The sequence below is a fragment of the Nicotiana attenuata genome, unplaced genomic scaffold, assembly GCF_001879085.1.
Source record: "Nicotiana attenuata strain UT unplaced genomic scaffold, NIATTr2, whole genome shotgun sequence".
Lineage (NCBI taxonomy): Eukaryota > Viridiplantae > Streptophyta > Magnoliopsida > Solanales > Solanaceae > Nicotiana > Nicotiana attenuata.
Genome location: NW_017671028.1, coordinates 103,617 through 117,674, shown reverse-complemented (window position 1 = coordinate 117,674; position 14,058 = coordinate 103,617). Strand labels below are relative to the sequence as shown.

Sequence of the window (14,058 nt, the reverse complement as noted above, 5' to 3'; positions counted from 1 at the left end):
CATGTTTTATGAACGATGGTTCATTAATATAACATTTGCCCACCTATAGTTGTACATTACGAGTTGTGGCCATGTTAGCCCATGATAGTTACAAAGAAAATGAATGAGTTACAGAGTGGTTCGCTCGGGCCAGTGCGGCACCGGGTGCCAGCCACGCCTCCCAAGGTTTGGGGCGTGACAGAACTTTATTTTCACTTGGCGACGGTCGATGGCCGTAAGGGCGTAAATTCGAGCGCGGTCGAAATTGTAACCCGTTGTGAGTTCGAGCGAGGTCGAACTTTATTTTCACTTGGCGACGGTCGATGGCCGTAAGGGTGTAAATTCGAGCGCGGTCGAAATTGTAACCCGTTGTGAGTTCGAGCGAGGTCGAACTTTATTTTCACTTGGCAACGCCCGATGGCCGTAAGGGTGTAAACTCGAGCTAGGTCGAAATTATAACCTGTTGTGTGTTCGAGCGAGGTCGAACTTTATTTTCACTGTGCGGGTTTGGAGGGATGGTGAGATTTGTCCATTGCATTACTTTTATTGGAGAACATTACTCGTTGCCGCATTGTTTATGCGTGCGTCGGGGTGAGTCCCGATTTGTTCAATTTTGCTTTCATTGGAGAGTAATGTGTGTCGGAGTGAGTCCCGATTTGTTTAATTTTGCTTTTATTGAAGAGTACTGTGCGTCGGGGTGAGTCCCGATTTGTTTAATTCTATTTTCATTGGAGAGTATTGTGCGTCGTTGCATATTTTGTATGCGTCGGTGGAGTCCCGGTTTATCTGGTCCCTTCGTTGCTCGGCCTGGAGAGGCCGTTGGCGGGACAGACGATGAACTTATTGCTTGGGTTACTGGGCACTCTGGGAATTCATCAATTCAAACGACGTTCGGACGTGACTCATAATATTTAATCGGTTGAATTGGCGTAGGATTGTCATGGCGAGCATACGTGCAAGCTTTTCGAGCTCATGTTCTGTCGGTATTGGGAAGACTATACGTTTCATGGACCCATTGCTCAGTCCCCGGTTCCGAAGATTGTTTCTTAATAATGTTGGCATGTTCTGAGTCATTTCTGTTATTTGTAATATGGTACGACGCAGAGGGCTTTGCTCGATCATTGCCTGCGAAATGGTACTGTACAGAATGTTTTCCTAGTGTGTTTGGTGGCGTTCGTTCCTTGTTCGAGTACCTGTGATAATGCTCGTGTTCCTATTCCGAACCAAAAAGAGAGGAAGTACGATAAGTTAAACCCATACGAAATTGTCTGTTACCTCGACCTAGTAAGTCGGTGAAGCGGGAAAGGCGTTGTAGGGCTACTTGCTTCGCCCCGTGCTCGAATGGCGGTTTCATATTTTGTAGCCGTATTTGGCTTCGTCGTTAGTCGCGTCTAGGCTTCTCGTGGGCTGAACTTACTTTGCCGTTGGGATCTCGAGACTAAGTCCCAATCCGATCCCGTCCGATATGCGCAAACAATAAGGGAAACATGTCATACTTGTTCATGAATCACATAGTGCGTATGGGTACGAAAAAAAGGCAGGATACGCCCGTTATTTCAAAGAATCACACAGTAGACGATCGTCCCTTCCTAAAAGGTGGGAATACAGGTCGGCATATATAGTAAATACGACAAATAGGATTGCGGTCATGCTAAGTGCGTAGTGACCGTGATCCTACTTTGAACATGCATATGACGTGCCAAACCCATCGCTACATGTGAGGCGTGGGTTTTGCATAGATATCGGACATGATTTCGATTTTGTGCAAAGATCTGACCCTGATTGTTTGGTTATTTCAAAAGCTTACCTACAACTTTCTCAAGTTGGTGTTTACATAGAGAGTGGGGCTTTGGCCACCGGGAAGCGGAACTCTGGCTTTTAGATCTACAGGGAACTAAAAATTTAGCTAAGATATCCCCGCAGACGGCGACAAATTGTTTGACCAAAAAGTGTTAAGCTCTTTGTTAAACTAATTAATGAGAAAATAGGGGATAACTCTTAACCAAGGATAATTAACTCTAGATCAAAGCACGTTAAATACGAGAATAGAATATAATCAAGCTTATAACCCTTTTTAAGATTATAAAAGATACCAAACATAAACGATGAGCTTACATTCTTGACGTATTATTCCGTAATGTAAGGACAAAGAAGGAAAAGAAGGAATGTCATTGTGGGATCTATCTTTATTGATTCAGCAATGACAATTACAAAGATTTGCAACCAAGATCTAGACTTTCGCTTTATTTTCGTTAGAGATCTTCCCCTGTTCTTCTGTCCCTTTTTCTTGAAGGAGAGAAGCCCTTTTTTCTGTCTTCTTACCTACTATATATATTATAAGTATTTTTGCCCAACAGTTCTTAGCCAGAATAACCTCATCCCTTGATTGTACTTTACGTCGTTCCCATTAAGTATCACGACATACACTTTGCCGTACAAGCTTTCTGATGGCTCGATCTCGGCAGTGGCCGAGATACTCGTCATTAGTACGCCTTGTGGATACGACCACGGCTTAATCGACCCCTTACCATTTCTTTTAGCACTAATCTACGTATGATCAGATTTTGACCCATACATAAACTATCAGAGTCTAACTTCAAACTCGAATGCTAAAACTTGAATGAGCTTTAAACCCGAAGGTCTGAAAACTTCAATTTAAAAATTCGAGGTTTATAATTTGATTCTGAAACGGTTAAACTTTAAATATTTTGTAACTATTGGCTATATCTTAAATAGCTGTCTTAATAGGACTATTTGTGCATTTCGCCCAAATATATTGTGTACGCCAGTGAACAAAAAGAAACTATTTTTATCACTCTAGAAACCAAGCCCGACCCAAATACAACCCCGTAAAATGTCCACCGCCGGAAGCCGCCACCTTCTCCGCCTACGCCTCTCCTGCCGTAAAATCACGGCACAAGTGACAACAACCACCACCGACACAATCGTGGCAATGTCTTCATCATCGGAGCAAGAGTTTGCGGCGCAGTGTAAAGCCAAGCTGAACCGAGTGCCTAGGTGTCTTAATTTGTGGGACGCGAAGATCGCTTCTAGAGTCGGAGAGAAGCTCGGCGATCGGCTTAATGAAGTTAAAGTTTATAACGTGGAGATTGATGTTGAAGAAGAGGTGAATCGGCCTGTTCATTATCGCAAAATGGTGGCGCCGCTTTTTGAGTCCGTTAAGGGCAAGGGTATTGCTGTAGTTGGAGCTGACAAATTGGGTTTCTTCTAGTTATTATTGTCAATTTTTGGTACTCTTTTGTTCTCCTTTGAATTTATTTCATGTGATGTTGTTTGATTAGGCATGTAATTTAAGAAAGAAAATTTTGGTCTAAAATGAACCATAAATATTTTTTTTTTTTCTAGTTCTCATGGTAAAAATAAAAAAATTGAAGTTAAATTATTTTTAAATATAAATATTTGTAATTTTACAAACTAAAAAAAAGTGTATCACGTAAGTTGGACAGAGGAATTAATTGCTCTTCCTCATTTTATGTTTCACATTTCGTAATCTGTCCGACAAGAATGACACTTTTCTTTATTAAGAATTTAATTATTTAACGCTTAATGAGATAATTTAGTAGTTGTATAAATATGTATTTATTTTAGACTAAAAATTTTATCAGTTTTTTCTTCTTAACTTTGCCTAGCCAAGTACCATCTCATAAAATGGAGTAATAGTTTGTCTTATCTTTATGGCGTTCACGTTAAAGGATTTGAAAAAGTAAAGAAATTTGTATAACATGTCAATAGGTTATAAATCATAAATTGAACGGTGGGGTGATGGATTTGAATGAAATGCTCTTCAAACAATTGTTGTTTAGTGAGATATCTTAAGTTCCCCTCTTAATTCTGCTTTTTACATTAAAAAGAGAGAGTGAATGCTTCATTTAGTTTAAATTATGGCTCCATTCACTTTAACCAGCAATTTCAGGCTCTATTTTTTTTAATCAGAAAAAAAAAAGGAAAAGAAATTGTCTAAATGGATAGTTTTGTAAAGGGAGTTGGTTAGAAATCAGACGCAATCCCTTCTTTTTTTGCAATTTTCTCGTACAGGAGAATTCTAATAATTCTGAGACTTCTCTACCCCTCAATGTTTATCATATTTGTCTCCATGAATTCTAGTATTATTTTCCATTTCTTTGCTTCTGAGGCAGTTTCAAGTTTAAGCTGATCTTCAAGGCAGTTTTCCAAGTAGAAGTTGGTTCATCTAAGGTTATTACACAACTCTTAACAATTGTGTAATATCCATTATAACAAGATGGCCACTTCTGCCGGAGAAAACTCTAAGGAAAGGTGAAATTTTTGGTCCTCCTTTTCGCCTATATTTTAAGGGGCAGCTTGTATTTTGACCAAGATTTTGATTTTGCTATGATGTTGTTGAAACATTTCCATTGATTGCTATGTGAATGAGAGCTGAAATTTCATTCCCTTGCTGCAGGGTTGCAATCATTTTCTCCTAATGACCATTTGGAAATTCTTCATTTATATTTTATTTATCTGTCCATATCACACGTCTTGGAAGTTTTGAGATGTTGAATCTGATTGATGTATATGAAAAATGTATAATGCTCAATTCTTTCTCATTATTCCCGCTGATTTTGGCCCGCCTGTTTTCTCCGGTATAGTCTCGTAGACGGCTTTCTTTGGTATAGTCTCGTAGACGGCTTTGAAGGGGAGCCTTGGAGCAACAGTCAAGTTGTCTTTGTGTAACCTAAAGGTCACGAATTTGAGCCGTGGAATTAGCCACTGATGCTTGCATCAGAGTAGGCTGCCTACATCACACCCCCTTGGGGTACGGCCCTTCCCCGGACCCTGCGTTACCCCAGCATGCTTTGTGCACCGAGCTGCCCTTTAGTCTCGTAGACAGCTTTATACCTGAAAGGAAAAAAAAAGTAGGCACATTCCAATGGATCGGTCTTAAGAGGATTCATCATACCCAGACTATGTTTACTCTGACTTCCAATGTATTGTAACCCTTCTACTCTCTCGGCTTAAAATTGGTTATATTTTGGGAAGCTCGCATAGGCGGAGTTTGTACTGCATCAAACTATCGTAACAATTCTTTCGCGATGGGAACCAATAGAGTATAGCTAATTGCTGCTATATTTTGTCTTAATTAGCAGTTCTTCCTCTCTAGCAAGGCTTGCTCCCCTTCAAGCAATACTATTTGACATTGATGGAACTTTATGTGATTCTGATCCATTTCACTATCTTGCATTCCGTGAAATGCTTCTGGAGGTACGTATCAACTCTTTATATTATGATCTTTTTTCCTGTAGAAAAAAGAAAAGAAATTGTGAACAGTAAATGAGAAATTCATGATGATTTTCATTACCTTTGCATGGGTTATTTTCAACAGATAGGCTACAATGGGGGTGTGCCAGTTGATGAGGAGTGGTTTGTCAAGACTATTTCTGGGAAACACAATGAAGATCTTGTCTCTGTCTTTTTCCCTAATGATCATGAAAGGGGTGTAAAATTCTTAGATGACAAGGAAGCTTTGTTTAGAAGGTATTTAACTTCCTTACCATACCTTGTCTTTTTCAATGAGTTTAAGTTTAGTTCTATGAACTTCTAGTGTAAAAAAATATTTACATAATCAGGTCACTTATAAGATAATTACAATTAAATCTTTATGATAACCATTAACTTGTAACCTGCTATAATAGGTTAAACTACATTGACCGTGTAAAAAGTCGGACCATTCCTATGTGAAAGTACAGAGAAAAATGACATTGCCAAAAATTGATAAGGTAGATTTCCCAATTATCCATCAAAAGAAGAAGCGGCCATTTTGAAGTTAGAATTAATTTTCTTTGGTGCCTTAAATAATGCATGAAAGGATACTTGAATAGCTGTAGGGTAACCTCAAAATATAGCAAAGACTTCTACAATGCTTACTATTTTTCAATAGAAATATTTCGTTCAAGAAGGGCTCCGAAAGATGTCGATCGTATATGAGAAGATTGGTTCTTCAGTGTATTTAACTTAAATCCCATTTCAATTAGTGTTATGCAACTTAACTATAAGTTCAATATCATTAATCCACCAATCTAATAGATATTGTGGGTGGAAACTATAGGTTGGCAAAAGAACAATTGAAACCTCTAAATGGTCTCTACAAGTTGAGAAAGTGGATTGAAGATCGTGGTCTGAAACGAGCTGCAGTTACCAATGCACCTAGAGAAAATGCTGAACTGTGTATAAATCAGCTTGGCCTTGCTGATTTCTTTGATGCACTGATTCTCGGAAGTGACTGCAAACATGCAAAACCATATCCTGATCCCTATTTGAAGGCCCTTGAAGTGTTGAATGTATCAAAAGATCACACATTTGTATTTGAGGTATGATTTCTTTTGACTTTTAGTTTTCCTTATCAGTTTTCATCGAAGTAATTGGATGGACAATCATCCAACTTTCAATTTGTCGCACCAGACTCATAGAACTAATCTATATAATGTTGAAATAACTCATTATGTTTGTATATTATGGAAAATAAAAATGTCAGAAAATGATAAATTTGGTCCCAAAAACATAAGTAGGTTGTCGCTGCAGCAACTATCCATGCGGCATCACTAAAAAAATGAAAAACCCAATTTCCGACCTAATTTTATTTTTAAAGAAAAAACTAATGATCACGTCACATGGTGTGAGACATCGGACGATATTAGGTCGGAAAATGAGTTTTTCTTTTAAGTGGTGACATGAATAGTATGTAAGGTGAGTTGATGACGTGATTATACCTACATGACAATTTTATACATTTGCCAATAAACTTGTGTTTTTTGGCATTTTGATTTAGTATTTTCCGCAACTTATTGTTTTTTTCTGCTATATAAGCATATCCTTTATGACTTTAGTATAATAGATTGAAAGTTTGTTGGGCATCTATCAAATTAACCTCAGTTTTATCTTAATGAAACTTATTGCATGTTTGTTCCATGGATAGGATTCTGTCTCAGGGATAAAGGCTGGGGTGGCAGCTGAAATGTCTGTTATTGGCTTGGCAAATCGAAATCCATCTCAGTTACTTATGGAAGCAAATCCTACTTTTCTTATTAAAAATTATGAAGATCCAAAATTATGGGCAGCTCTTGAAGAGATTGATAAGATGTCAAGTACTGAGAAGAAGACCATAGCATGAGTCGATAAGGCATAGACAATATATATGAGGTGAAAGATCGGCAAATAACTTACTCATATTCGATGTTTACACTAAATTATATTGGTTTTTGTGATGGTTAATTGATAGATTGAGGCGAAAGTACATAGTAGTACTAATTAACCATGGTTAGCGATAAAAGTGTATATGAAAGACATGTGTCATGTACTCATCGGCCTTGTGTAAACTCCATGTGTGAGTCAATTTTTTTCAGTGAAGACCTTTATTCTTGTTTCTGGGGTTGGTTTGATTGAACTCTTGCATTTTCTTGTTATAGACAGTACTTTGACTCCTATAGAATAATCAATTAACTATACCTCAATCTGAAAAGTAGTTGGATTTTAGTATTAGATACTATATATATATATATATATATATATATATATATATATATATATATAAAGGATTCAGTATATTTATAACTTAGCAAGCTTAATTAAAGCTTGTTTAGTTATATTGTGTTGTCACATAACTTATGACATTTGTCTAAATGCTAGCCGTTCTGTTATATGTATATTAGAGTTATATGTATACTCGCTTGTGTAATTCTATTTTTGATGACATGAACTATTATAACAACTACCCTGTAAAATCTCACAAGTGGGGTCTGGGGAGAATAGTGTATATGTAGACCTTACCCCTACCCCAAGAGAGTAGAGAAGTTGTTTCTATATCATCGGCTCAAGAAGACAAAAAGAGAGCATCATCAACAGCAACCATAAAAATAATAACAACATGTTAAGAATCAGAAAATAGATGAAAAGCAGAAACGATAAAATAATACATATTGTTTGAGCATAAGATTAATTGTCATTCTCAACAAATATACGCTCTCTTGGATGTAAGAATTGATGGAGAAATATCGCCTATATATAGTTGTTTATATCAATGTTTTAAAAGGCAGGGGCGTGAGGCGAGGCGTTTTACCTCTGATGAGGCGTAAGCCCCGAGACATGGGACGTAAGTCCCACGGATCTTTATAGTTTACTAATTTCAAAAATTTTAAGATAGTGTAAAATAAAAAATAATTATAAAAATTAAATTAAAATCACAAAATCATAACAGATATTTTATTTAAAATATTTATAAATTATAATTCGACAATAATATGAAAAGTATGACATATATCATAATATGCAAAGTAGTTGCAACGTCGTTACAACTCAAACATCAAAAGTAATGTATTCGATGTGAAATCTCATGTCACGACCCGGATTTTCCACCCTCGGGAGTCGTGATGGCGCCTACTCGTGGAAGCTAGGCAAGCCGAATATTATTAAATCAATACCCTTTTTATTAAGCATGTTCAACAATTCAAAGTAATGAGTGATTAAACAGGGAATAAATTAAATAACCAGAAATGCCGAAGACGAAAACTTAATAGTTCAACCAAACACTGCTACATAATATGAAGTACAATACTACCCAGAATTTGGTGTCACAAGTCACAGACTATCTAAGAATACTACAAATAAGGTCTGAATAGAAATACACAAATCTGTCTCTGAATAAGTAAAAACAGAAAGGGAAATGATAGGAGGAGACGCCAAGGCCCGCGGACGTTTGCAGGACTACCTCGGGTCGCCTGAATGGACTGAAGACAGCACCCTCACTGCGGTCCAAACGCTCCGGGATCAGTATCTGCACACAGTGCAGAGTGTAGTATCAACACAACCGACCCCATATGCTGGTAAGTGTCTAACCTAACCTCGACGAAGTAGTGACGAGGCTAGGACCACACTACCAAATAAACCAGTTAAAGCATACACAACGGAAAATAAAAGCAGATATTCATAGTTAAAGATGGGGAGGGGAAGGCATGCTACGGGGAGTATCAGATAACAACAAAATACCAAATAGGAACGTAAAGAAACCATAATTTAGTTGCCAACAATAATGAGGAAAACAAACACAATATTCACTTTCATTTCTTTCTCGTTGCAGGCGTGCAACATGCTCCCACTTCATATATTACTGTTGCAGGCGTGCAACCCGCTCCCATCTCATGTATTACCGTTGCAGGCGTGCAACCCGCTCCCATTTTATATGTTACCGTGGCAGGCGTGCAACCCGCTCCCATTTCATATATTACCGTTGCAGGCGTGCAACCCGCTCCCATTTCATATGTTACCATTGCAGGCGTGCAACCCACTCCCATTTCATATATTACCACCTTTCATATTTCAACACCAATCAAAGAAGAATTCCGGCAAGGGAACAATAAGACAACAACAATATCCCGGCAAGGGAACAATAATATAACATCAACATCCCGGCAAGGGAACAGTAATATAACACCAACATCCCGGCAAGAGAACAATAATATAACAACAACATCCCGGCAAGGGAACAATAATAGAACAACAACATATTACGCATGAATAAACCACGACGGAGTCACAACAATTACAATACAAGACTCACGGGCATGCTTGACACTGACGTATAGATACTCGTCACCATGCCTATACATCGTACTCCACAATTAACACATAGCAAATAAGATACAACTCCTAATTCATCAAGCTAAGGTTAGACCAAACACTTACCTCAAACTTCCACGGCAAACTCAAGCCTCAAACACCGCTTTTCCTTTAGAATTCGCCTCCAAATTACTTGTATCTAGTCCAAATTAATTTAACAACATCAATAAATGCTAAAGAATTCATACACAATGCTTAATTATAGGTTTCCTATCATTTTCCCCAAAAAGTCAAAAATCGACCCCGAGCCCGCTTGGTCGAAACTCGAGGTTCGGACCAAAACCCGATCACCCATTCACCCACGAGCCCAAATATACAATTAGTTTCGAAATCCGACCCCAAAACGAGATCTAAATCCCAATTAATCAAAAAGCCCTAACTCTACCCAAATTCCTAATTTCTACCATAAAAGCCCTATGTTTTTGGATGAAAATTGATGAAATGCAATGGGGAATCGAAAGAAAAAGGTTTAGAATCATATACCAATGCTTTGGGGAAGAACTTGTTCTTTGAAAATCGCCTCAATGCTCTCTAGTTTTGAAAATATGAAGTTATAGACTAAATCCCGATTTTGCCACTGTGTTTAATTCACTGGACAGGCCTTCTTCGCGTTTGCGAAGGGCCTGTCGCGTTTGCGAAGGGCCTGTCGCATTCGCGAAGGGTCAGGCCCAAAGCCTTCGCGTTCGCGTTTAGTGGCTCGCATTCGCGGAGCTTTAACTCCTCAATCCTTCGCGTTCGCGGGCCAGTGGGCGCGTTCGCGTAGAACAAAATCCCTTTCCCCTTGCCCCGGCCCAAAGGCCTTTGCCTTCGCGATAGCAGGTCCGCGTTCGCGAAGGGTAGCACCTCCAAGGCTTCGCGTTCGCGACCTGTTTCACGCGTTCTCGTAGGAGGAAAATTCCTTTAGCCTGACTTACCCTTCGCGTTCGCAAGAGTCCGCGAACGCGAAGAAAAAACTCCAGAATACCAGAAACTGAAAACTTGCAAGTTTTCTAAGCATAAAAACATCCCGTGGCCTATCTGAAACTCACCCGAGCCCTCGGGGCTCCAAACCAAACATGCATACTAACCCAAAAACATCATATGGATTTATTCTTGCTATCAAATCGCCAAATTAACACCTAACAATGAATTTAGCATCAAAATCAAAGAAAAATCTCAAGAACACTTAAGTTTCAAATTTCGCAACTGAGGGTCCGATTTACGTCATTTTAAGTCCGTTTCTTACCAAATTTTACAGGCTCAATCTAAACGCCATATAAGACCTGTACCGGGCTCCGAAACCAAGATACGAACCCGATACCATCAATTTCAAAAACATTCAAATTTCCAAAAACTCATATATATTCCAGAAAACAATTTTCATTAATAATTCATTTCTCAAGCTTGGGACCTCGGAATTTTATTCCGGGCATACGCCCAAGTCCCATATTTTCCTACGGACCCTCCGGGACCGTCGAATTACGGGCCCGGGTCCGTTTACCCAAAATGTTGACCGAAGTCAACTCAAATTTATTTGAAAAGCAAAATTTACCATTTTTCATAGATTTTCACGTAATGGCTTACCGGATACACGCCCAGACTACGCACGCAAATCGAGGTGAGACAAATAGGAGGTTTTTAGGCCTCGAAACACAGAATTTATTTCTAAAACAAGTGATGACCTTTCGGGTCATCACATTCTCCACCTCTAAAATAACGGTTCGTCCTCGAACGGACATAAGAAGGAAGTACCTGAGTCAGAGAAAAGATGGGGATAACGGCTCCGCATATCGGACTCGGACTCCCAGGTCGATGCCTCAGCAGGCTGACCTCTCCACTGAACACGAACGAAAGGGAAACTCTTCGATCTCAACTAACGAACCTGCTGGTCTAAAACAGCTACCGGCTCCTCCTCATAGGACAGATCCTTGTCCAACTGGACAGTGCTAAAGTCTAACACGTGGGATGGATCGCCGTGATACTTCCGAAGCATGGACACATGAAACACTGGATGCAAGGCTGATAAACTCGGCGGCAACGCAAGTGTGTAAGCCACCTCTCTCACTCGATCAAGAATCTCAAACGGGCCAATGAACCTAGGGCTAAGCTTGCCCTTCTTTCCAAATCTCATCATGCTCTTCATAGGCGACACCCGAAGCAACACCCGCTCACCGACCATGAATGCAAAATCACGAACCTTACGGTCGGCATAACTCTTTTGCCTGGACTAAGCTGAACGAAGCCTATCCTGAATGATCCTGACCTTGTCCGAGGCATCCTGTACTAGATCCGTACCCAACAACCGAGCCTCTCCCGGCTCAAACCACCCAACCGGCGACCGACACCGCCTACCATATAAAGCCTCATAGGGAGCCATCTGAATGCTCGACTGGTAGCTGTTGTTGTAGGCAAACTCCGCCAAAGGCAAAAACTGATCCCACGAGCCTCCAAAGTCAATAACACAAGCTCGGAGCATATCCTCCAAAATCTGAATAGTACGCTCGGACTGCCCGTCCGTCTGAGGATGAAATGATGTGCTCAACTTGACCCGTATGCCCAACTCACGCTGAACTGCCCTCCAGAAATGCGAGGTAAACTGCGTACCTCGATCAGAAATGATAGATACAGGCACACCAGGAAGACGAACAATCTCCCGGATATAGATCTCAGCCAACCTCTCAGAAGAATAGGAGACTGCCACAGGGATGAAATGCGCTGACTTGGTCAGCCTATCAACAATAACCATACTGCGTCGAACTTCTTCTGAGTCCGTGGGAGTCCAACAACAAAGTCCATAGTGATACGCTCCCACTTCCACTCAGGAATCTCAATCTTCTAGAACAAACCACCAGGTCTCTGATGCTCGTACTTTACCTACTGACAATTCAAACACCGAGCTACATAGGCAACAATGTCCTTCTTTATCCTCCTCCACCAATAATGCTGCCGCAAATCCTGATACATCTTGGCGGCGCCCGGATGAATAGAGTACCGGGAACTATGGGCCTCCTCTAAAATCAACTCGCGAAGTCCATCCACATTAGGCACACAAACTCGACCCTGCAGCCTCAAATCTCCATCATCTCCAACTGTAACCTGCTTGGCACCTCCGTGCCGCACTATGTCCCTAAGAACACACAAATGGGGATCATCATACTGCCGATCTCAAATACGCTCCAATAATGAAGAACGAGCGACTGTGCAAGCTAACACGCGGCTGGGCTCAGAGACATCCAACCTCACGAACTGATTGGCCAAAGCCTGAACATCCAAAGCAAGTGGCCTCTCACCGACCGGAATATATGCAAGACTACCCATACTGGATGACTTCCTACTCAAAGCATCGGCCACCACATTGGCCTTCCCCGGGTGATATAAGATGGTGGCATCATAGTCTTTCAATAGCTTCAACCACCTTCTCTGCCTCAAGTTTAGCTCCTTCTGCTTGAACAAATACTGCAAGCTCTTGTGATCCGTGAACACCTCACATGACACGCCATATAAATAGTGCCACCAAATCTTCAGCGCGTGAACAATGGCTGCTAACTCCAAATCATGTACTGGGTAGTTCTTCTCATGAATCTTCAACTGACGCGAAGCATTAGCAATGACCTTGCCATCCTGCATCAACACCGCACCAAGTCCAATACGAGATGCATCACAATAAACTGTATATGGCCCTGAACCTGTGGGCAAAACCAACACCGGCGCTATAGTCAAAGCTGTCTTGAGCTTCTGAAAGCTCGCCTCACACTCGTCCGACCACCTGAACTGGGCACCCTTCTGGGTCAACCTGGTCATCAAGGCTGCGATAGATGAAAACCCCTCCACAAACCGACGATAATAGCCTGCCAAACCCAAGAAACTCCGAATCTCTGTAGCTGATGTGAGTCGAGGCTAGTTCTTGACTGCCTCTATCTTCTTTGGATCTACCTGAATACCCTCTGCTGAAACCACATGACCCAAGAAAGCAACTGAGAACCAGAACTCACACTTCGAAAACATAGCAAACAGCTGACTATCTCTCAGAGTCTGAAGAACCACTCTCAGATGCTGCTCAAGCTCCTCCCGGCTGCAGGAATAAATCAAAATATCATCAATGAAGACTATCACGAACGAATCCAAGTAAGGCCTGAACACTCGGTTCATCAAATCCATGAAAGCTGCCAGGGCATTTGTCAATCCGAATGACATCACCAAGAACTCATAATGCCGGTACCGAGTGCGGAAAGCTGTCTTGGGGACATCGGATGCCCTAATCCTCAACTGGTGGTAGCTAGATCTCAAGTCGATCTTAGAAAACACTTGGGCACCCTGAAGCTGGTCAAACAAATCATCAATCCTCGGCAATGGGTACTTATTCTTGATTGTGACCTTGTTCAATTGCCGATAATCTATACACATTCTCATTGATCCGTCCTTCTTCTTAAGAAACAACACCGGCGCACCCCA

At 40.7% G+C, this 14,058-nt stretch overlaps 2 protein-coding genes across 4 annotated transcripts; both read left to right on the top strand.

Annotated features, from left to right (window-relative positions):
• The first annotated feature begins 2,753 nt into the window (after nt 1-2,753).
• LOC109205362 lies at nt 2,754-5,190 on the top strand. Of its 2 annotated transcripts, none has more exons than XM_019368072.1 (2): nt 2,754-3,230; nt 5,103-5,190. In XM_019368072.1, exon 1 carries the CDS (start codon nt 2,834-2,836, stop codon nt 3,209-3,211), a length of 378 nt encoding a protein of 125 aa, XP_019223617.1. In that variant the 5' UTR covers nt 2,754-2,833; the 3' UTR covers nt 3,212-3,230; nt 5,103-5,190. The 2 variants fall into 2 exon arrangements, with proteins under 2 accessions (XP_019223617.1, XP_019223618.1); XM_019368073.1 differs by having other exon boundaries at nt 5,106-5,187.
• Nucleotides 3,243-7,380, top strand: LOC109205361 (haloacid dehalogenase-like hydrolase domain-containing protein Sgpp). 2 transcript variants are annotated; one of them, XM_019368071.1, is made up of 5 exons: nt 3,243-4,275; nt 5,106-5,220; nt 5,342-5,493; nt 6,065-6,326; nt 6,932-7,380. In XM_019368071.1, the coding sequence occupies exons 1-5, from the start codon at nt 4,241-4,243 to the stop codon at nt 7,124-7,126; spliced, it is 759 nt and encodes a 252-aa protein (XP_019223616.1). In that variant the 5' UTR covers nt 3,243-4,240; the 3' UTR covers nt 7,127-7,380. The 2 variants fall into 2 exon arrangements, with proteins under 2 accessions (XP_019223616.1, XP_019223615.1); XM_019368070.1 differs by having other exon boundaries at nt 5,103-5,220.
• The last annotated feature ends 6,678 nt before the right edge of the window (nt 7,381-14,058 follow it).